Here is a 20,741-nt window from a genome sequence, read left to right on the forward strand (position 1 = left end):
CCGCAATGAAAATCGTTGAACACTCATTCAAAATAACTTTAAATCTCATTAAGAAATCATTTCTGAAGGATCTGAATGAATGGTACCTGGTATAAGTACTTCATGAGAGAAGGCAGTCTTGGGGGTCATGTTTGAGGCAAACTCAGGAAAGTACCTAACATTCTATTATATGCAGACCACACCATATGCAATTTCCAGCTTAAGATGGTAAAAACAAGAGGGGAAAATGCACTTCCATTGTACTCTCTTGGCGGAGAAAGTGTCAGAAAAACCCCTGTGAGTGGAGAGACCCAAATTACACACCTATTATTCTTTCCAAGCTCAGGAGTGTTTTGCATATTTCCTCTTGGGAAGAAAATATTCTGATTTTAGTAAAGAGGTGGAGGCAGTCTCTTGCTATTCTTGGTGGCTCAGAGGAAGAAACCAAAGAGAAAGGCGATTTCTAGGGTTAAAAAAAAAAAAAGCTAGCAGAGGCTTTGATCCTGAACAACCTGAAGTTTGAGTTAGGGCCGAAAGAGGAGGCTGCATAGGTGACTAAGGAAGCAAGGCTTGTTTGCAGTTTTATAGCCACATAAGTGGGTTAGACAGAAGGCAGGAATGGTGATATGTGATAAAGACACTTAAATGGAATTTAACGGTTTATTCTCTTCCAAATTACTGAACATTAGGTTTAAATGTTTCCATATAAATATTAAATTATATGTATATAGCAGGATTGCAAATTTGCACATTACCACTCTGTTTTTTAAGGAAACTATAGCTTCTTTATTTCTTATAACTATTCTTCCTCCAAGTTCACACCCCATTGAGGAGTGTGGGGCAAAAACAAACTTGCCAATTAATAATATCTCAGTCTCTTCCCTTTTAAAGAGTGTCTTTGGGTAAGTCTTTTTTTAAAAGAGAGAAAGATCTGCTTATTTCTTCTCCCCAAAATGAGAAAGAAGGTCTGTGGCTGACACAGCCAGCCCCTCTCCTTGCAGGTGGCTGGTCTGATCCAGCCCTGACTTGGCATCTGCTGGGGCACAACGGGTCCCTCTTGACCTTTGGTGCACAATCATTGCCTCCAAAAGTCCCATGTGCACCAGCTTGCAGGGACCCAGAGGCTCTGCCTCAGACCATGGTCATCCCGAAGGCCAGGATGCTACAGCTCCCAAGCCAAAGCCAGCTTCTCCTTGGCCTGCAGAGGCCTGCAGCCTCCCAGGAGCTGTAGATGAGGAAACAGGCCACAAGCCCCAGTGTTCTCAGGCTCCCTGTTCCTGTTCAGCATATTTCTAGCACAATATCCCCAAGCTTTTACCTATATAGGAGGGAAAAAATATCTTGTTCTTACAGTTGCATTTGCTTTGTTTCACCACAACTGGTTTTAACTGCTAGAGCTCTAAAACAATCATGACCTTTAGCAACCTCACCACCATCACCACCACTAAAAAAAGCTGATCAACTACTAAGACCTCTGAGTGACCCCAGTTCATCAGACCCTTACTGCGCTAAACTGAGGGTTCCTTCCTGACCAATGAACAGCAGGACTGGTTTTAACCAACCGCACACCAATGAATGGATGCATTCTGACTTTGCTGGAGTACAAGCTTCCAAACATGATTTAGCGTAAGTGCCGCGGCCTCCTCCCTTTCTACTGCATAAACCCCTCTGATCTTCCCCTCAGAAAATGTGTCCACGGCTGCACGCACTACCTCCTTTGCCTGGAAAGTAACTAAGCTCAAGGCCTACTTTGTTGACACTAGTCACTGGTTTTCCATGAATAATCCCAACAGGAGGCAGAAGGGAAAAAACACAGGCATCTTGGCCTTCCTCTCAGGTCCTCACTGTCTTCCTCTAAAGTGCTTCTTTTTATGAGATAGGACTTCCCCTTCGTCATTGTTCCTGGGGGCACTAGACCACATGGCCTAACGCTGGTGGCAGCCAGGATGCACGGAGACAAACCAGCTTAGTCATAAGAACACCTATTGAAAAGTAATTTTAATTTATTCTTTCCATTACATACCTGCATCAAGAAGGAAAAATCTCATACAGATGGCCTACAGGCACATGACAAGATTCTCAACATCACTAATTATTAAAGAAATGCAAATCAAAACTACAATGAGGTATCACCCTCATATGGGTCAGCACGGCCACCATTAAAAATCCTACAAACAACCAAAACTAGAGAGGGTGTGGAGAAAAGGGAACCCTCCTACACTGTTGGTGGGAATGTAAGTTGATGCAACCACTACAGAAAACAGTATAGACGTTCCCCCAAAAAATTAAAAATAGAGTTGCCATATGATCCTGCAATCCTGGGCACATATCCAAAGAAAACTATAATTCAAAAAGATTCATGCACCCCAGTGTTCACTATTTACAATAGCCAAGACATAGAAACAACCTAAATGAATGAATAAGGAAGATGTGGTACATATATACAATTTGGATATTATTCAGCCATAAAAAAGAACAAAATAATGGAACTTGGAACAATATGGAGGGACCTAGAGATTATCATACTAAGTGAAGTAAATCAGAAAAAGACAAATGCCATATCATATCACTTACATGTGGAATTTAAAATATAACACAAATGAACTTATCTATGAAACAGAAATAGACTCACATAGAGGACAGACTTGTGATTGCCAAGGGGGAAGTGGGTAGGGGAGAAATGGATTAGATGTTTGGAATTAGCAGATGCAACTATTATACAGAGAATAGACAAACAACAAGGTCCTACTGTACAGCACAGGGAACTATATTAAATATCCTGTGATAAACTATACAGAAAAGAATATGAAAAAGAATGTGTGTGTATAAACACACACATATATATACAACTGAATCACTTTGCTATACAGTAGAAATTAACACAATATTGTAAATCAACTATACTTCAATAAAAGTTTTAAGTGAATAAAAATCCAGTTTAATCTGGTAGGCAACAAGCTTAAGGCAATTTTACTTATTAGAGTGTACACTAGTAATTTTTTAGAAACACACACATATGATGTGCAGCATGTACTAGGTACTTCTTTAAGAGATTGACTCAGTTCTTGCACTGCCATATGTGATGCCTCATGTGCTTAGTCATGTCCGGCTCTCTGTGACCCTGCCAGGTCCTGCCAGGCTCCTCTCCTGGAGCCTGGAGTCCATGGAGATTCTCCAAAGCAAGAATACTGGAGTGGGTTGCCATGCCCTCCTCCAGGGTCCTATGTGGCAGTACTATTATAATTACTATTGTAATTATAATCATTGCAATAGTAATTATTATCCTCATTTTATAGAAGAGGGAATTGAAGACAAGAACAATTAGATAACCCTGTCCAAGATTCCAAGGTGAACTGTGGATGAGCCAGGATTCAAGTCTAAACAATTTGGTGCCTCTGAAACTCAGAAACTACTGACATTGTTCCGCCACTGGGTGTCAGCATACCAAACTGAAGGGGCTGCAGTCTTTTCAAGAAGAAAAGGAACAGAACTCACTGAGGGCCTTCTAGATGCAAAACACTTACACGTACATTTCCTAATCTGAGAGATGAATAAACTTCTTAGAGGACAGAATGTGCCACATTTAGTTAACGGAGTAACTAGTTTTCATGAGAAGAGGGTTTGTTCATTTTTTTTAATTGTAAAAATAATGGTAGACAATTTAAGAGGATCAGTCCCTAGATTCTTCATTAATTAAGGGCTTTTTCCAGCTGTCTGCACCTTATCACCCAGTGAAACCATTATTAGAAAGACCTCAGGGAAGAGACCACCACGCCGTGTGTACTCTCCCTCTGCAAAAATCAGCCAGAGACAAGCATCTGCTATAAAATTATCTGGTTTAATCACAATCAACATCAGAACCATAGTACATTAAAGTACAAAACCTGTATGTACAATTACACATACAAAGAATGTTTTTTGTGAGGAGCAATTTTCAACAAATCTGACAAACAGCATGAGTCATTCCTATTGGGGGTATGAAAGGAGAAATGAAAATTTCCAAGATGGCCCCCTTCTCCCTCGGTCTCCTCTGACCCTCTGAACATCAATTTGCAGAGGCCTGAGGGAGGAAGGGAAGTATTAACAATCTCAGACACTCAATCCTCCTCTTATGGAAGGGGTGAATTTTTAGGGAACATTTTCCATCCTTTATTACACTGATGTTCCATCCATTTGCATCATTAGGTTCAGTAGTTACCATGACAATATGATGCCTACAGCAATCTAACTTGATAGCCAGATGCCAGAATGTGAAAAAAATAGGACCAGCTAAGAAAGTGAGAGAAATATAATTAATCTGAACCACATAAAAAAAAAAATGTGCACAAACCAAAACCAAGAAGGAAACTGCCGAAATGTCACCCAAGACAGAATGATGACAGGAAACAATGATCAAGTTTCCAAGATTCAAAAATCCTTTGCTAACTTGAGCCACGAATTGGTCTGTAACTAAGGCATGGAAGGAGTCAAAGTTAATCTAGAATATTGCTCTGAGTGCCTCTCCCCAAGTAACTGCTGCTGCGGAGTCCAGTGGTGTCATCTTTGATTCCTGCAGAGGAATTCTTAAGCCCTGATTTTCCCAAGGATCTACAGCCACGTGCTCAATGCTGCCACCATGGCATTCCGCTCCCCTCCAGTCTGATGTTATACCCAGCTTTTCCACCTGATGAAGTCATTTCCACCATCACTGTGAAGCTAATCTTAAGAGATTGGAACTGAGCTGTGTCCTGGGAGACCCTGTGCCCTTGCCTTCTCCATACCCAGTGAAAGCAACTGGCTAGCACAACCCTCTTGGGGGCCCAAACATGGCAGAGGGGCTGGGAAATGAAGAAACAAGAACAACATAACAGTTGTGTTTCAGGGAGACCAGCCTGAGATGGGTGGTCCTTCTCATCATGACTGGGTTGGATAACGGCGCTGAGCTAGGCGATTTGGCCGGTTCAGGCTGGTAACCGTGGAGAGCTGGAAAAAGACAAGCACAGCATGAGGTTATAACCCCAGGCACGACTGGCTGGATTGGGCTTGAAGTGAAGTGAAGTGAAGTCTCTCAGTCGTGTCCGACTCCTTGTGATCCCATGCACTATAGCCTACCAGGCTCCTCTGTCCATGGAATTCTCCAGGCAAGAATACTGGAGTGGGTTGCCATTTCCCTCTCCAGGGGATCTTCCCGACCCAGGGATCGAACCCAGGTCTCCTGCATTGCAGGCAGATGCTTTACCACCTGAGCTATCAATCTAGAACCCTTCAGGAACATTTGGTTTCCCATGTGGTATTCTCATTATTCACTTTCACACAACACCTTTACCTCTTAAATAAGGAGAAAGAAATTTGACTTTATAAAGAAGAGAAGCCAGTGACACATCCAAGCAAGCAGTCTGCCTCAGATCATGCAGAAGCAGGGAGTTTAGTTTCAGCCAAAGTTTGCAATGATCCCCTCACCCTCAGGACCCTGTGCTGGTGCAACCATACGATTAACACCGACACAAATTGTCTCTCTTGAGTCTTAAGACTTATGAAAGGTCAAGAGCAACATTAATAATAGTGACACTGACTGAGCATTTTCAGAGTGCCAGGACCTTCACATACATGCCCTGATTTAATCCTCACAACTATCCAGGGAGGTAGTTACCACTAACCCCATTTCACAGATGCAGAAGCCAAGACTTACAGAAGTTAGTCATTGCTGAAGAACTCAGGCAGAGTAAGTTGTTATCAGTAAGTTATAAACCAGGGTCTCCTTCACTCAGAACCCATGCTCCAAACCCAACCCCTCTCCCTCAGGACCTCCTTACCTGGGGAACCTGAGATGGGTTGTAGAGAGGAACACTCCCCGTCACCGGGGGTGGGGGAAGCAGAACACCAGCGTTGAAGTAGAGCTCAGTGGAAACACCCTGTGATGGAACATAATAGAAAATCCTCTTAGTCACCACTTCCTGGATTCTAGAATGTCAGGGGCTTCCCTGAGAATCAACTTTGGTCAAGAGATGCAGTCCCTGGTGATGCAGAGGATGGGAACCCAGCTGCCAAGGCAGGGGACACAGGTTCCATCCCTGCTCCAGGAAGATTTCACGTGCAACTAAGCCTGTGCACCACATCTACTGAGCCCACAAGCCTAGAGCCCGAGCTCTGCAAGAAGAGACGCCGCTGCGATGAGGAGCCCGTGACTGCAGCCCAAGAGCAGCCCCCACTCACTGCAACCAGAGAAAAGCCCACATAGTAACAAAGACCCGGCGTAGTCAAAATAAACAATAAATAAATTTTAAACATTTGTAAAAGAAAGAGGCAAATGTGATAGAGCTCAGGGAATCCTGAGCAAACAAACAGTCCCAGTGGGCACAGCCACCTCCGGGGCCTGGGGGAGCTTTGCAGAGGCTCAGGTGCTGCTGTCTGAGAAGAAAAGGCCACAAAAATGGTACTAATAGCATCATAAAAAGTAACCTCATATTCCTTGAAAAGCCTAAAATACTACAAGAGTGCCGTAACCAGGCCCCAAGAAATAAAATTGTTTTCCTAGCAATTGGCATAAATCCACACTGGACAATTCGTCAAGGCTTTATCACAATCCTTGCAAGGGATACTGGTAAACTCTAGCTCCTACTGGGGACAGGGAAAGAGGACTTTCCCTTTTTTCTTTTTTTTTTTTTTTTTTGGCTGTGCTTTGTGACATGTGGGATCTTGGTTCCTCAACCAGGGATTGAACCTGTGCCCCCTGCACTGGAAGCACAGTCTTAACCACTGGACTCCCAGGGAAGTCCCGAGGCCACTCTCTAGATATCACGTAAGGAAGCAGTGAGGGGCTAACTCATGTTCCTGCCCCCGACTTCCTGTCCTGAAGTCCTAACCCGGAGACCTCAGAATGTATTCAGAGACAGGGTCTTTAAAGAGGTGATTAACTACTGCACAGCTCAGGGAACTGTATTTGGTGCTCCATGGTGACCTAAATGAGAAGGTAATCCAAAAAGGAGCAGATATACGTATACTTATGGCTGATTCACATAGCTGTGCAACAGAAACCAACACAACATTGTAAAGCGATCCAGGCAAGAGTAATGGAATGGGTGGCCATTCCCTTCTCCAGGGGGCCTTCCTGACCCAGGGACCGAACCCTCATCTTCTGCATTGCAGGCAGATTCTTCACCTTCTGAGCCACCAGGGAAGCCCCATACTCAATAGAAATTAATTAAAAAAAAAAAAAAGAAGGTGATTAGAGTGGGCCCTAACCCATTATGACCGGTGTTCTTGTAAGAAGGGGAAATTCTGACATAGACACACACCAGGGAAAGACCACATAAAGACGCAGGAAGAACATGGCCATTCACAAGCCAAGGAGAAACCCACTCTGCGGACACTCTCCAGCCTCCAGAACTGTGAGGAGATACTTGTCTGGTGTTTAAATGGCACAGTCTACAACACCTTGTTCTGGCAGCTCTAGCAAATTACTACAGAAACTTTCTCCATACTCTCCACGAGTCAGGCCCTCACGGGGCAGCACCTCCAGCCCCCATGAAAGTTCAGTTCACACACAGGTGGGCTGCTCACCTCAGGTCCCAACAAGCCTCCACTCCCTGGGCCCTCAGCTGTCCCCGCACCAGATGCTGACCCTCGGACTTCATCTCCACCTAGGAAGCAACAAGTTGGGGGTGTTCCAACTACTCAGGACAGAGGAGTCCCCACTCCCAGAAGGCTCCTCCACCCACCCCTGGGGAGCGCAGAGAGGACCAGAGAGGGCTCAGAGGACATGAGGTTGGCATACCTGTGTCCCTGGAGAAGGCACTGGCACCCAGCAGAGACTGGGGATCTGGGGAAGGTGTCAGTGAGAGGCCTGGGCTGGGCTGAGGTGGAGATGCTGCCCTGGGCATCTCCTGCTTAGTGGAGAAAGAAGGGTGGAACTGATGGTCAACACATCCATGCCACCTGCTTGTATTCCTGCAGGACCCACATGGCGGCCTCCGTCCTCAACCAGGGCTGGGCTCCTCTCCACCAAACTCCATTCTCTTCATACCACTCCTCCGCTCAATAATCCAAATCACTGCCGGCTCTCGAAAGTTAAAATTCTACATCCTAACTTTTAAGGCCTTTCGTCATCTGCCTCTCCCCTCGCTGAACCAATCTGTCTCCCACAACCTCCCATCACAAAACCAGTTTCATCCAGACCAGGGTGGAGATGCCAGCTCCGAGCCCTCCTGGAGTTGAGGAAACTTCCTCAGAAGGCGCCACAGAAGAGGGAGTTTCCCTGCCCAGACCCCCACAACCTTCTGCCCAAGGTTACCTCAGAGTCCGGGCTGTCAGAGGAGTCTTCGTCTCCAGAGGGGGATGCGTTGTGGGTGGGCTTTGAGCGGAACCAGCTGAACCAGCCAAACCCTGAGCTCTGGAAGAGAGGGGGGTAGTTCTGTGGTCTGTAGGGTGGAGATTAACCCCCCCTCACTGTGACGGTGGTGAGACAGGAGAGGAAGGGACCCTACAAGAGCCCAGATCCCCAGCTCTGCACCACCATCTGGGAAGAAAAAGATCCCTCCACCTTTGCATTCTCCTTCACGTTTCCAAGCTTTTCTCTCTGGATGGTATTTTGTGAAGATTTTTTATCTGCCGCATCAGAGGACTCATCCTTGTCCTCCTTGACTGATATGGTGGAACTCTCGGAAATACTTCGAGCTCTGGGAATCAGTGGCACCTGGAATTAGAGAAAAGAGAAGTAACATCTTTATAGCACTTGACAGGTTACAAAGGCACATTTACATGTACTCCCTCACCTGACCTGCTCGATAAATCAGCGGGGATAGCTTTACAGGATCTAATATCACTGATGGGGCACCACGATCCAGCCACGAGGAATAACTTGCTGAAGGTCTCAGGACAAGGCCAGAGCCCAGTCTCAATCTTCAGATTATCCTTAATCCTACAGGGTTTTGGCCATTGTGCTACTAGTCCCCAGGAGCACCAGGTTTCCTGAACTATTCCAAGGCCTGGAGCAGTGGTATGGAATGCTTCCACTGGAGATGAAGAAAGCCAGGAAACACCCTTCAGGGAACCCCTAAATGCAAAGATCAGGGAAAGTGACAGCCACTGAATCTAACTCATCCCAGACCTCACTTCCTAGCTGACTTGCTCAAGATGAACCGTGAGCAACTGTACCGGGGGGGGGGGGGGGGGGGGGGGGAGTAAAATACACCCACATCCCTTAGTATTAATTTTGTGTGTGTGGTAGAATGTATCTAGTTGCCCAAAATGTTTGCTCAGGTTTGTCTGTAACATCTTACGGAAAAATCCAAATGAATTTTTTGGCCAACCCAATACATTGCATAAAGTTTACCCATTTAACCACTTAAAGCATACAGTTCAGTGTATTAGAATATTCATGATGTTGCATAACCATCACCGCTTTCCATTTTCAGAAATTTTCATTAACCTCAACAGAAACTCTGTTCCCATTAAAACTAACTCCTCATTTTTCTTTCCCTCTGGCCCCCGAGAACCTCTACGCTTTCTGTCTCTATGAGTTTGCCTATTCTAGATGCCTTGTATAAGTGGAATCATACAGTATTTGTCCTTTTGTGTTGTATTTACAATTTTCACTCTCAGAAAAAGATAATTGGTATAACCTTTAGAAAAAACACTTTGGCAAATATAGAAAAAGTTTCATTTTTTATTCTAATGAGTATAGAACTTACTGTGTAGCAAGTAGTATTCTGAGCATTTTATGTACGGCGAGTCATTTAATCCTTAAAACTATCCTGTCAGGTAGGTACTGTTATTGTCGTCCCATTTAACATATGAGAAAACTAAGATACAGAAAAGTTAAGCAACCTGGGTAAGGTCACACAGCTAGTTAAGGGCAGAGCAAGGATTCAAACCCAAGCAGTCCGGCTTTCCTTCTAGGAATTTCTCCTAATTGAGTGATTCAAGAAATACACAAGGGCTTATATATTAGAATGTCCATCACTGTGGTTTACCTACGAGGGGAAGGGAAGGGAGGAGTAAGGAGAAAGAGTAGAAAAGAAAAGGAAAAGAGAGACACTTGGCGTGTTTAACAAAGTAGTAAAGACGAATTAAAATCCAAGCTCCTTCCAGGGCCTACCAGGCCCTCTATGATCCTGCCTTTCTCTTTCTCTCTGGTCTTGCTTCTTAGTCCTCTCTTCACCTTTTTTTTTTTTTTTTTTTTTTGACCACACTGAACAGCTTGCAGGATCTTAGTTCCCCAACCAGGACTGACCCCAAGCCCTCAGTAATGAAAGCGCAAAGTCCTAACCACTGGCCCACCACGGAGTTCCCTCGTCCCTCTCTCTAGATACAGCCCATGCTCTCCCTCAGTTGTACCAGGTCATCTTATTACAGGGTCTTTGCTCTTGCTATGCCCTCTGCCTTGAACACTTGTTCCCTGAATACTCACCTGGCTCATGTCCACCCTCCATGCTGCGCTCAGAGACGCACTCCCTCCCACACCATCTAAAGGAGCATCCCTCAAGCATACAGTGGTTTATTTGCAGTCACCTCTACTGAACAGAAGCCCCATGAAGACAGGCTTTGTCTAGTTCCCTGTGTATCCCCAGCCTCAACAACAGGACCAGGTACACTGCAGGGTCTCAGTATTTGTGAATGAATAAACACATGAGCAATGATGTTTCCATACAGTGAATTTATCACACCAATACTAAAAATCATATTTAAGAATGACATGGAAAATCTCATTTTATAGTGTTAAAAATAGAAAATAAAGCTTCATCTACATATGTTCTCAACCATTTAAAAACACATACATGTGTATATATATACACATTTATGCATGTGGGCTAAGTCACTTCAGTCATGTCTGACTTTTTGCGACCCTATGGACTGTAGCCTGCCAAGCTCCTCTGTCCATTGAATTTTCCAGGCAAGAATACTGGAGTGGGTTGCTATGCCCTCCTCCAGGGGATCTTCCCAACCCAGTGATCAAACATGCATTTCTTATGTCTCCTGCATTGGCAGGCACGGTCTTTAGCACTAGCACCACCTGGGAAGCCCATATACACATCTATATATACACCCATATAGACGGGTCTCCTTCACTTTTTGAAAGTTTGTATCATACAGCTTTGCTTTTACCAAAGACTGACATTAGTACCTATTTTCGCTAACAACAACAAAAAAAAAAAAATCCAAAGAGGACTTTCACTTTTACCAAAAAAGTCAGAAAGCGAAAAAAGCATTCAGCATTTGTTTTGTAGGAGCCATTATAGAGGCAGCTCGTATCCCAAGCAGTGAGACTGGCCCCACTAAGCTCCTTTACCGGAAACTACACTCAGCATCTCACGTGGCTTTGAACCGTATCTGTGAGCATCTGGGCTTCATCTCGATTCATTTTGTGCATTGTTAGCAAGATGTGTACTGAGGTAATTGCTTCTTCCCTTCACATCATTTAGACTTACAAAAGGTTTCATAGGAAGGCTCTGCTTTCAGATAGCATGAGAAATGTGTACATAGAAAAAATATTGGAAGAAAATAAACTGTCTGGCTATGAGATTCTGAGTGATGGCTGTTTGACACTTCATATGACATTTTCTCTCTGTTTTTCAGATTATGTATAACAATAAAGCACTAATTTAGGGGGAAAAACATGTTTTAAGGTCTGTAGCTTGGTTACTACTCAAGATAGTTCTATGACATCACGTCCAAGCAGGCAAAGCTAGAGAGTATCTTAAATTTGGACCAGCAATGCCTGTTACTAGTGGAGGGATTCATTCATTCAACAGCTGAATAGATGATTAACTAGACATGGTTACCTCCAAGACCTGAAGAGAAGAGACACAGCTGCCATAGGTCCTTCTCAGAAATAAAGCAAGGCAAAAATGTTAAAGATAGAAATATCAAGAGTCTTCCATGATGGCGCAGAGCACAGCAAGTGTTCAGTGCATCAGTAAGAAGAGGGCATTGGATGGTGCTGATGTATGAGACCAGAGGGAAACCCAGTCCTGCCCCCACGGACACAGGTTGGCAGGATTGCACATGAACAAGAACGAGCCTCCTCTCCACCTCTCAGGATCTGGTGTAGACAGAAACAAGGAGCAATGTGGAAGAAAGGGCTGATGCAAGGCACAGGAAGGTGCCTGCATGTGGCTGAGAAACTGGGGCAATTGGAGGAAATCCACAGCTCAGAGTGGGTGCTGTCATCTGGGGACTCTGTCCTCTCACCTGGGGTCTGGAAACAGTCTTCTGCCCATCAGGATGCTGGAGGGTTTCCGGAGACACTGTGTTCTCTCCTATGGCACAAAACAACAGAAATTAGCATGTTGCGTCTTTCCCTTCTCTCCTGAAGAAGGGAACACAGTAAGCTTTCCTAATTGCCAAGTGACTGGAACTCTGAGCACGTAGCCCCAAGTGCCTCAGAATAAATATGAGGTCCATTTGCACAAGCCTCTCAATTCAGACCACCCCAGAACATGCAACTCACCCAACCTCCACCCCAAACCAAGATCATTCCACAGGAACCCTGGAAATGAGAGCGACGTCAGGCTGGATCACAGGGATCCTCCCAGGCTTCCCCTCCGTGTGAGCCTCCCATCTTGGATGGGACCTTGTGTTAGAAGGCCTAAGATCTGATTCTTCTGTTTGGCTTCTAGCACTTCCCTGGCCTCACTCAGCAGTGCTCACCCACACTCAGCCCCTGTTGTCCAAGACCTGATGGGACAGGACAGAAGCACAAGCCTCTGCCCGCAGCCCCCGACACGGATGACTTCAGAAAGAGGACTTGGCCTAAACTGCAGCCGCAGGCACAAGTGGATGGTCTTGCCTTCCACCGCCTCTCTCCTGGAAACTACGGAATCCAAACGGGGGCCGGAGCAGCTGCTAGAGGCTGCGGTGTGTTTGTCCCAGCAGAGAGCGGGGCTGGAATGGGAGACAGCCGTCTCCCTCGGATGAACGCGAAGCCACCAGCCCAGGTCTGACACCCCGAGGCCATCAATCACATGCACACCCACCACCCAGGGCTTCACTCGCTCCCACCCCGTATCCCACACTGGCCCCCGCACCGCCCTCCTCTGCTCGCTTCCCTCCACACCTCCCCACCCCAGGCTCGCTGCCTTGCTGGCAGCTCTTACCAGGGGGCAGGTGTATCTGCTGGGCTCCCTCCCAGGCTCCGGGAGCCCCTGTCACTGCCACATTGCCACTGGTCCCCAGCAGATGGGTCTCGGGAACGGAGTAGAGAGGCACCGGGACCCCCATCTGCCCGGAACCTCCGCCTGTTGGGTAGGAGCCGGGCTGCTGTGGGCTGGGCTGGGCGGGGCCCGACTGCTCCGGAGCTGGCCACAGAGCTGAGCGGTCGCCATAGGCTCCTGAGTTGCCTTGAGGTCCAGAAAGATCATGATAGAAAGTGTTTTCTAAGGACACAGGACAAAGAAGAAGAGGTGAGACCTGTAATGTGGCCTTCGTGTGGACTAAACACCAGGAACAAGCCTGCTCTTTGGAAAGCAGTGACGAGGACAGGCCAGTTGATGTGGCCACCATCAATGTGACAAGTATAACACAGCAGCGATTGTAACACCTCCCATCACTTAGGACTTAGAGTTTTCAAAACTATATCCCTCACAGCCTGTATGATCTCTCAGCCTTTTAAACCAGGGGGTTGGGATGGCAGAAATGACCATCTCGTTTAACTCTACACCTTTTAGCTTTTGAATAAACTGTTGTGTTTTTTTTTTAATGGATTTCCTAATGGACTGGGGTACTTGGAACTTGGAAAGTTTCAACTTAAAACCCAAATCAGACTACAGAAATGATGGCTTTGTTTTGAAAGATAAGAGCTTTGGCCCAGGAAAGGGACTTGGTGACATTCTTTCTGGCTTCACTGTGTTGCTGACGAGACAGACCAAGGTGTGGACTGTGGACGTGAACAACTGTTGGCCCAAATAATGGGACTAGTAAGGTTGGCTGACCTACCCGCTTGATAGGGTGACAGGAGACACAGCTGTTTCCCAGGGGAAGTGACCACTCAGGAGCACCCAGCCTGCTCTCCCGCATCCCTCTCCCCTCACCAATTCTGGGGCACAGCAGCAAAGCTGGGAAACAGAGACCAAGGCCTGCCCATCCTTGCTATCCCCTTAATCATCCCTAAAGGAAGTACAAAAGGCTGGGAATCAGCCAGAAGCAAAGCAGTGAGACCCCATCCTCACCCCACCAGTGAGTGCTATTTGGGGAAACAGCATGGAGTTAACTGGGATAATAATGTCTGCCCAGGCCAGCACTTGAAGCATCCTAAGAGAAAAGGAGGGATCTGTTGAAAACACTTTGAAGCCTATTTCACGTGTGTGGCAACTGATGCTCAAACACCATAGGCACTTCCAATGTGCCCACCACTAACATGAAATACAGATGATCCACCACCTCAGGCATCAAGAAATGCATCCACATGGGGAGATGGTACTGACACTAGTGAAGCAACTATATAACAACACAGCAATAACAAGATTAAAGCCTGAAAGTGAAACAAAAACTCTAAGGATGCGGAAACAGAAGTGTCAGGGAAGGCTGTGGCCGGCGGGGCTGTGTAGAGAGAAGCCTGCACCGTGGGTCAGACCAATATGTGTGAGGAAGACACTCCAGGCAAGGAAGGGGGAAAGTTTTTTGTTAGGTTATCTCCTATAATCAGATCCCAAGAGTCGGCTATTTACACACTCAGTTCATTAGTTTAGGTACCTGGAGTTTTTCTGGCTTCTGAAATAACCGCTTGAGCAGAGTGAGGACCCCCAACGTCTCCTGCTTCCTTTTGCTATTAAGATAAAGTAAAATCCTCTTAGGTGACACAAAGGAAAACAAAAACAAGGAAGCATGATTTGAAATGAAGTCAAGCAACTTCAGCAGTGATGAGGCAAGGGATCCTCAGCTGAGTGTGGGGGCTGTGAGGGGTTGGGGGTGGGGCGCCCGCGGCTCTTCCTACCTCGCAACTCTGCTCAGAGACAGCAGGCAGAGGCCAGGGCCTCCTCCTCTCCCAGAGGAAGGGACAAGAAGAAGGGACTAAACCACGGGCCCCAGAGCCCACAGCACACGGGGGAAGCAATGGCCACGTGTGTCTAAAAAAAAAAATCCACCTGCCCCTTTCTCAGAGACGGAGGAAGAAAGGAAATGGAGGAGGCCTTGTTCCAATTACTGTGACAATTACTACCAGCCGCTTTTGCAATTGTCAGAACAAAAAAAAAAAAGAAGGAAAGGTCCGGAAGTCTTTTAAGCAATTGCCCTACATTACATGAAAGTGACACGGGGCCGCTATGAGCCACTGTTCCGCACATAGAGAGACGGAAGCTTTGATGGTCAAACAATGTATTTTCTAGGACCGCAGAGAAGGGTGGCTGGGTGACTCGGGAGAGGGTCCCACTGTCTCCCAGGGGAACACAGGAAAATGTCTCCACCCGGGAGGGGAGCACGTTAGCGGAGGGGGGGGTGCGGTGGGGTGGGTAGCTGAGTGCTACCCCTTCCCCCATTAGGCTGTGCTTCCTTGGGGACAGACGACCCCGAGGCCCTCCACAGTGTTGGGGACTTGCCGAGGTCAGTGCCTGCCTACCCTGGGTCCAGAGGAGCTGAGAGGGGCGCAGAGGCCCACCCCGCTGACCGTGCCCCCTCACCTGCAGCTCCCTATGATGCCCCCGGAGGTGCACCAGCCAGTCCGGCTCCAGGTCCCTGTCTCCTCGGCGGCGGCGGCGTTCTAAAACCAGAGGGTCTGACAGCTTCAGTCTCTCTGCCAACTGTGCCCGGTTTCCAGATGGTAAGAGAGGGCAAAGGAGGGAGAGAAGTAGGAGAAATGGACCATGGGGAGAAGTAGTAAGAGAAAAGAAGAAAGGAAGCCTTTGCTCACTTGTAAATCAGATTACAAAGAACTGCCAAATAGCAACATCAGCAGATACCTTCCTCGAATCGCAACATAAACAGTTAAACCATCCTGGTGTTAGATACTAAATAAAATATGAGGAGAAACTGCTACTCTGCTCTATGTCTCTGCAAAGCTGTTCTCAGGAGCAGTGCTTCTCAAACTTCAGAGCTGGTAGGAACCACCTGGGATTTTGTTAAAATGCTAATTCCGATCCCAGAAGTCTTTGGGCCTGAGATCCGGCATTGCTAACAAGCCCCCCATGAGGTGATGCCCATGTTGCGGGTCGAAGGACTGCTTATGTTGCAAGACTATTCAATCGTTGCTTTTTTGGTGGCTCAGCGGTAAAGAATCTGCCTGCCAATGCAGGAGACGCAGGTTTGATCCCTGGGTCAGGAAGATCCCCTGGAGGAGAGAATGGCAACCCACTGCAGTATTCTTGCCTGGGAAATTGCATGGACAGAGGAGCCTGATGGGCTACAGTCCATGGGGTCGCAAAGAGTAGGACACAACTTAATGACTAAACAACAACATCCCATCATTAAGGCCCCCAACTTTCCTACTCCTCCCTTCTGGCTCCTGAGCAGCCTGCAACCATCATCCTATTGGCAGAAATTTGCCATCAGGTCACTCACTAGCACAGATCTTACTGGCTACAGAATCCAACACTTGGGCCTCATTTAAAGCAAAGCAAAAATTGACGGTAAGCTGCCTTTTTACTCTCAGCTAATGGATTTTTCTTCAATTAATTGGAACAACTATTTGCCTGATTGTTTTCTTTCCCAGGAACTAAAAGTTGATGTTTTTGTTTTCTTTTTTTTGAATGTATCTCACATGTGATAAAATATTCCATGCATTTAAAAGCATTTTAATAAGGATCATTTCCCATTTTAATCACTAAAATATATTTTCCAAGCCCAGCTCTTATAATTAGAATGGTTTGCCATAACATGCATTTTTACTGTACCAAAAAGGCAGATGCAAGAATGACTTCCTTGCACAGCACACGCCTGGTTTCCAGTCCCCCTATTTCAAACCCACTCCCGCCCCCCGCCCCTCCCACCCATAGCATCCTTCTTTATGCAGTGTCAGGCCTCTGCTTATCACATCTGGGCATGCATATGTGGTCAAAGACAGCCAGGGGCTCCAATTTTATAGCATGTTCAAAGAAGATGAAACGGGGCTCTGAGCCGCTTTACAATAGCTTTCTCTGAACACTGAAGATAACACACCTGCAGAGGACCCTTTGAGACGCTCACCTTGATGAGTTCCACTAATAGCACAGGGTGACTGCTCCCTCCGTGGCTCAGGAGGGCTGTGCCAATGGCTTCGCAGTAATGCAAGGCCTGGGACGTGAGGCCGTAATCTGCCAGACGGGAAGCATAAAGGAGCTTATACATCTGCGAAGAGGAGCGGGGCCAGAAAGAGAGACGTGGAGATAAGACTTCTTGGAAGTCCGTGGACGGCCAACTTCCTCTAACTCTGGGTCCAAATATTAAAGAGGGCCTTGCAACATTTAGGGCATTCTATCTGTGTATAGGCACAGTTCCAAACCCAGCCCGCAGTTCTGTCATTGCAGAGAACGGGGTGGAAGGCACATCAGCTGAGTCTCCCTAGGCGCTGGTCACCATGGAAATGCACCAGCCTCTCCACTTCTTATCAGGCAGCCTGTATCTCTGGGAAGCCTGGTGGGGGTGGGGGGTGGGCAGAGGACCAGGCAGCAGGGACACAGGTAAAAGAAGAAAAAATGCCTCCAGTGGAAGGGGCTTCAAGCCTAAGAGGAAGAGTAAGAAAGATACAGGTAAGGGTTCAGAGAAGCATGAGGGACAGGGCCAGATGGAGCACAAAGGGGCTGGGAATCAGACAGACCCAAGTTCAAACCCCAACTCTATGCTGGATATGGAACATGAAGCTAGTTCACCCACCTCCTCTCTGCACCTTGGTTTCCTCACTCTAATATGGGGATGATACTACAATCTACCCCTTGGTTGTTGTAAAGATTCAATGAGATAATCCATATAAAGTCCCTAGAGCGAATGGTACCCAAGAGATGTGAGCCAATAGCATGTAACTCCTTGGAACCTCTTTTGAGAAAAAAGGGTAATCATGCCTGCCTCACAGAATTAGAAATCACACAGTCAGAGGATCACAGCACAGTGCCTGGTGTGTAAAACTCATTCCCTAAAAACAGCTAATCTCACTGCTATCAGTCCAAAGCCAGCTGAGAGGTGCAATGACTACAGAAGAGAAAGACAGAGACTGAAGACCTGCATGGACCCAAAGCAGCTCACTGGGCAGGGCTGCGCTGGAGAAGATGGGTCTTTGGTAAAACCCTTACAGAAGATACTAACTGGGTCACTGCCCTATAGACAGTAATCCATCCTTTTCCAAGGCTTTGTTTTGTGTTTGGTGGTGATGGTGGTGATGGTGGGGTGTATGTGTGAGAGTGTGTGTGTGTGTGTGTGTGTGTGTGTGTGTGTGTGTGTGTGTGTTGTTGCCACCAGAGACACTCTCACTACAATCACTGACGAAGTCTTTGGGGATCAAAGGGGACACCAGGGCATCCAGTAGAGAGGTTGAGAGGTTAGAACCTGGACATGGATGCTGCCTACACACCTGCAGCCATGAGAGGAAGAGGAAGGACAGGGGCCAAAGTCAGAGCAGGGAGGAATTCCAGAGTTAAAGAGGGAGGCAGCCGAGAGAGATGGGAGCGGCAGGTCAGAGGAGAGTAGGAACGGTGAGCAGCGGGGGGCCGCCCCTGGCAGGATGACCGTGGAGCCGAGAAGATAGAGCCGTTTGGAGACAGAAGAGCGGAAGGAGCTGGGGCGGGGTGCCAGGGAGCCTGCCTGATTCTCCTTCGTCAGGAGGGAGGCAGGAGCCCGCAGCACAGAGGCTGCTGCCATGTTTTGCTTTCCTATCTTAAAATGCAGACCTTCAGGGGACCTCAAAAGAAATCCTAACCCTTCCCACACTCCAGCTCATGAGGAAAAGTTCAGTGGATGACTTAGTCCAGCCGCTACGTGCCAGAGAGCAAGGCTGAGAATCCAGGCGCCCACAGCCGTGAGATGCAGATAAGGCCTCGAGAGCGTTCAGTTACCTGGAAAGAAGGGATGAAGGATCGGGGACGGCCCAGCATCTGACAGTACTCGAAGATTTCTGTCCTCTGGATAGCCTCAGTTGTTGCAAATTTCAAAAACTCTTGACTAAAACCAGGGAATAACAATAAAAGAATTTGAGGTCGAGGCGGGTAGGGGACGTATTTCACTCATAGATAGCCAAACACCAGCTGCATCCATTCACGGCAGAGTTTCTGTCCTGGGCTGATCCCTGGGGCAGCTCCAAGAGAAGAAGGAGAATCTGTGCCCCCAAAGGCTCTGGGGGAAGGCGGGGCCAAGCAGGGGGACTTCAGGCAGTGGGGGCGGTTCCTGCCATCTTTCCTGGAGGGTCACTTAAGGCAAGATGCTCTCATGCCCAGCTCAGAGGGGCACTGCGTCCCCCCTGTAAGCATGCTGAGCGCCAGCCTTAGTGCCCGGAGAGCCCAGAGTGGGTGTCTGGGAGAGGTCACCCCAGCCTGAGCAGAAGAGCAGGAAAGAGGGAGCCATGTGATGTTCCGGAAGCACTGAAGAAAGAAGGCCCGGCAGAGAGAGGGTAGCACCGCAGAGCCAAAAATCAAATGACGGTCCGTACATTGGACGCTCATTCCAGTGAGAAAGCAGACTGAGTGAACGTGATCAGGGGGCCCTCAGAGTCCCCACGGGCCCCAAAACAGCTGCCGTGGGGGCTGAAACCATAATCACTGGGGCTTCCCCTGGGGTCAGGGCTGGATCTCCAGAAACAACTTCATACAATACACAGGAGGGAGACACCTTAACCCAGGAGTCTCCAACCTTCGGGATCTAACGCCTGGTGATCTGAGGTGGAGCTGATGTAATAAAAGAAATAAAGTGCACAATAAATGTAATGCACTTGAATCATACCAAAACCATACAGGGTCCCCCACCCCCCGCCCCCACCAACTCCAATCCGTGGAAAAATTGTCTTCCACGAAACCAGTCCCTGGTGACAAAACGGTTGGGGAAGCTGCATAACCCACTTCGCTTATTTGACACATCTGGCCCAGACAGGCTGCTTTGACAAGGTAACTATGTGCTATCAGAGACCGTGACCTTGACAGACAGGTTATGAGACGATGCATTTCTAGGAAGAAAAGCCCTAACAGTCTGGATTCCAAGTCCAACCTGACTCCACTTTAGCTGTACAATCTTAGACCCGTTACTCCACCTCTCTGTGCCTCAGTTTCCCTCCTCTATAAAGTGAAGCTTAAAAATAGGCTTTCTTCACAGGGTGAATGTGTAATGATTAAAGGAAACGGTGCAAATAAAACAGCTGGTACAAGGTAAGAGTTAGGAAATCTTCACTAACACAGAGAGAGAGAGAGAAAGAAAGATCCAGAATGTGGAGGGTGGCTAGAGAGCAATCCGGTCTTTTCATCCATTTATTCACTGTCTAGAGGCTTATCAAGGTCCTTCTATGTGAGAAGTCTAATATTATGGCCAGCAGGGAATGAGTGACAGGCCTGACTTTGAGTAGCTCGTGTGTCAAGTCAGTGTAAGGTGTGGGGGCGAAACACGAACTTCTTCCACTTGCAGGTTTTGCCCAAGGCCGGTTCTGAGAACAGATCCAGGGCGGCCGAACGCAGAGCCTCAAGCCACCGCGCTCGTATTAGCATGCTCCAAGAGTCGGTCTCCGGTCATGGAGCCAGGGCGCCACCGAGTGGCCAGAGGGGCATAATCCAACCCACGGGCACCAGCTCGCTGCTTCCCGGAGCAAGGCCTGGGCCTGAGGACCCCTGGCGGTGTGATGTTGCACTCTTCCCGGCACCTCTCAGCCCAGAGCCCACCTGTGCTGAAAAGCCATCAGCAGCAGCTGA

At 47.5% G+C, this 20,741-nt stretch overlaps 1 protein-coding gene across 5 annotated transcripts in view; it reads right to left on the minus strand.

The window, feature by feature from the left end:
• Positions 1–3,799: 3,799 nt before the first annotated feature.
• Positions 3,800–20,741, minus strand: part of SEC16B (SEC16 homolog B, endoplasmic reticulum export factor) — a 63,293-nt gene continuing 46,351 nt past the window's right edge. For all 5 annotated transcript variants that reach the window (XM_043923866.1, XM_043923869.1, XM_043923865.1 and 2 more), the window contains 12 exons: positions 18,909–19,014; positions 17,071–17,211; positions 15,570–15,689; positions 14,647–14,719; positions 13,053–13,331; positions 12,148–12,215; positions 8,498–8,650; positions 8,249–8,347; positions 7,733–7,841; positions 7,519–7,598; positions 5,772–5,870; positions 3,800–4,941 (listed from right to left, as the gene is read on the minus strand). In XM_043923866.1, coding sequence (XP_043779801.1) covers positions 4,873–4,941; positions 5,772–5,870; positions 7,519–7,598; positions 7,733–7,841; positions 8,249–8,347; positions 8,498–8,650; positions 12,148–12,215; positions 13,053–13,331; positions 14,647–14,719; positions 15,570–15,689; positions 17,071–17,211; positions 18,909–19,014 — 1,396 coding nt within the window. In that variant the 3' untranslated portion in view covers positions 3,800–4,872. The remainder of the gene's footprint in view (positions 4,942–5,771; positions 5,871–7,518; positions 7,599–7,732; positions 7,842–8,248; positions 8,348–8,497; positions 8,651–12,147; positions 12,216–13,052; positions 13,332–14,646; positions 14,720–15,569; positions 15,690–17,070; positions 17,212–18,908; positions 19,015–20,741) is intronic.

The sequence above is a fragment of the Cervus elaphus genome, chromosome 14, assembly GCF_910594005.1.
Source record: "Cervus elaphus chromosome 14, mCerEla1.1, whole genome shotgun sequence".
NCBI classification, from domain to species: Eukaryota; Metazoa; Chordata; class Mammalia; order Artiodactyla; family Cervidae; genus Cervus; species Cervus elaphus.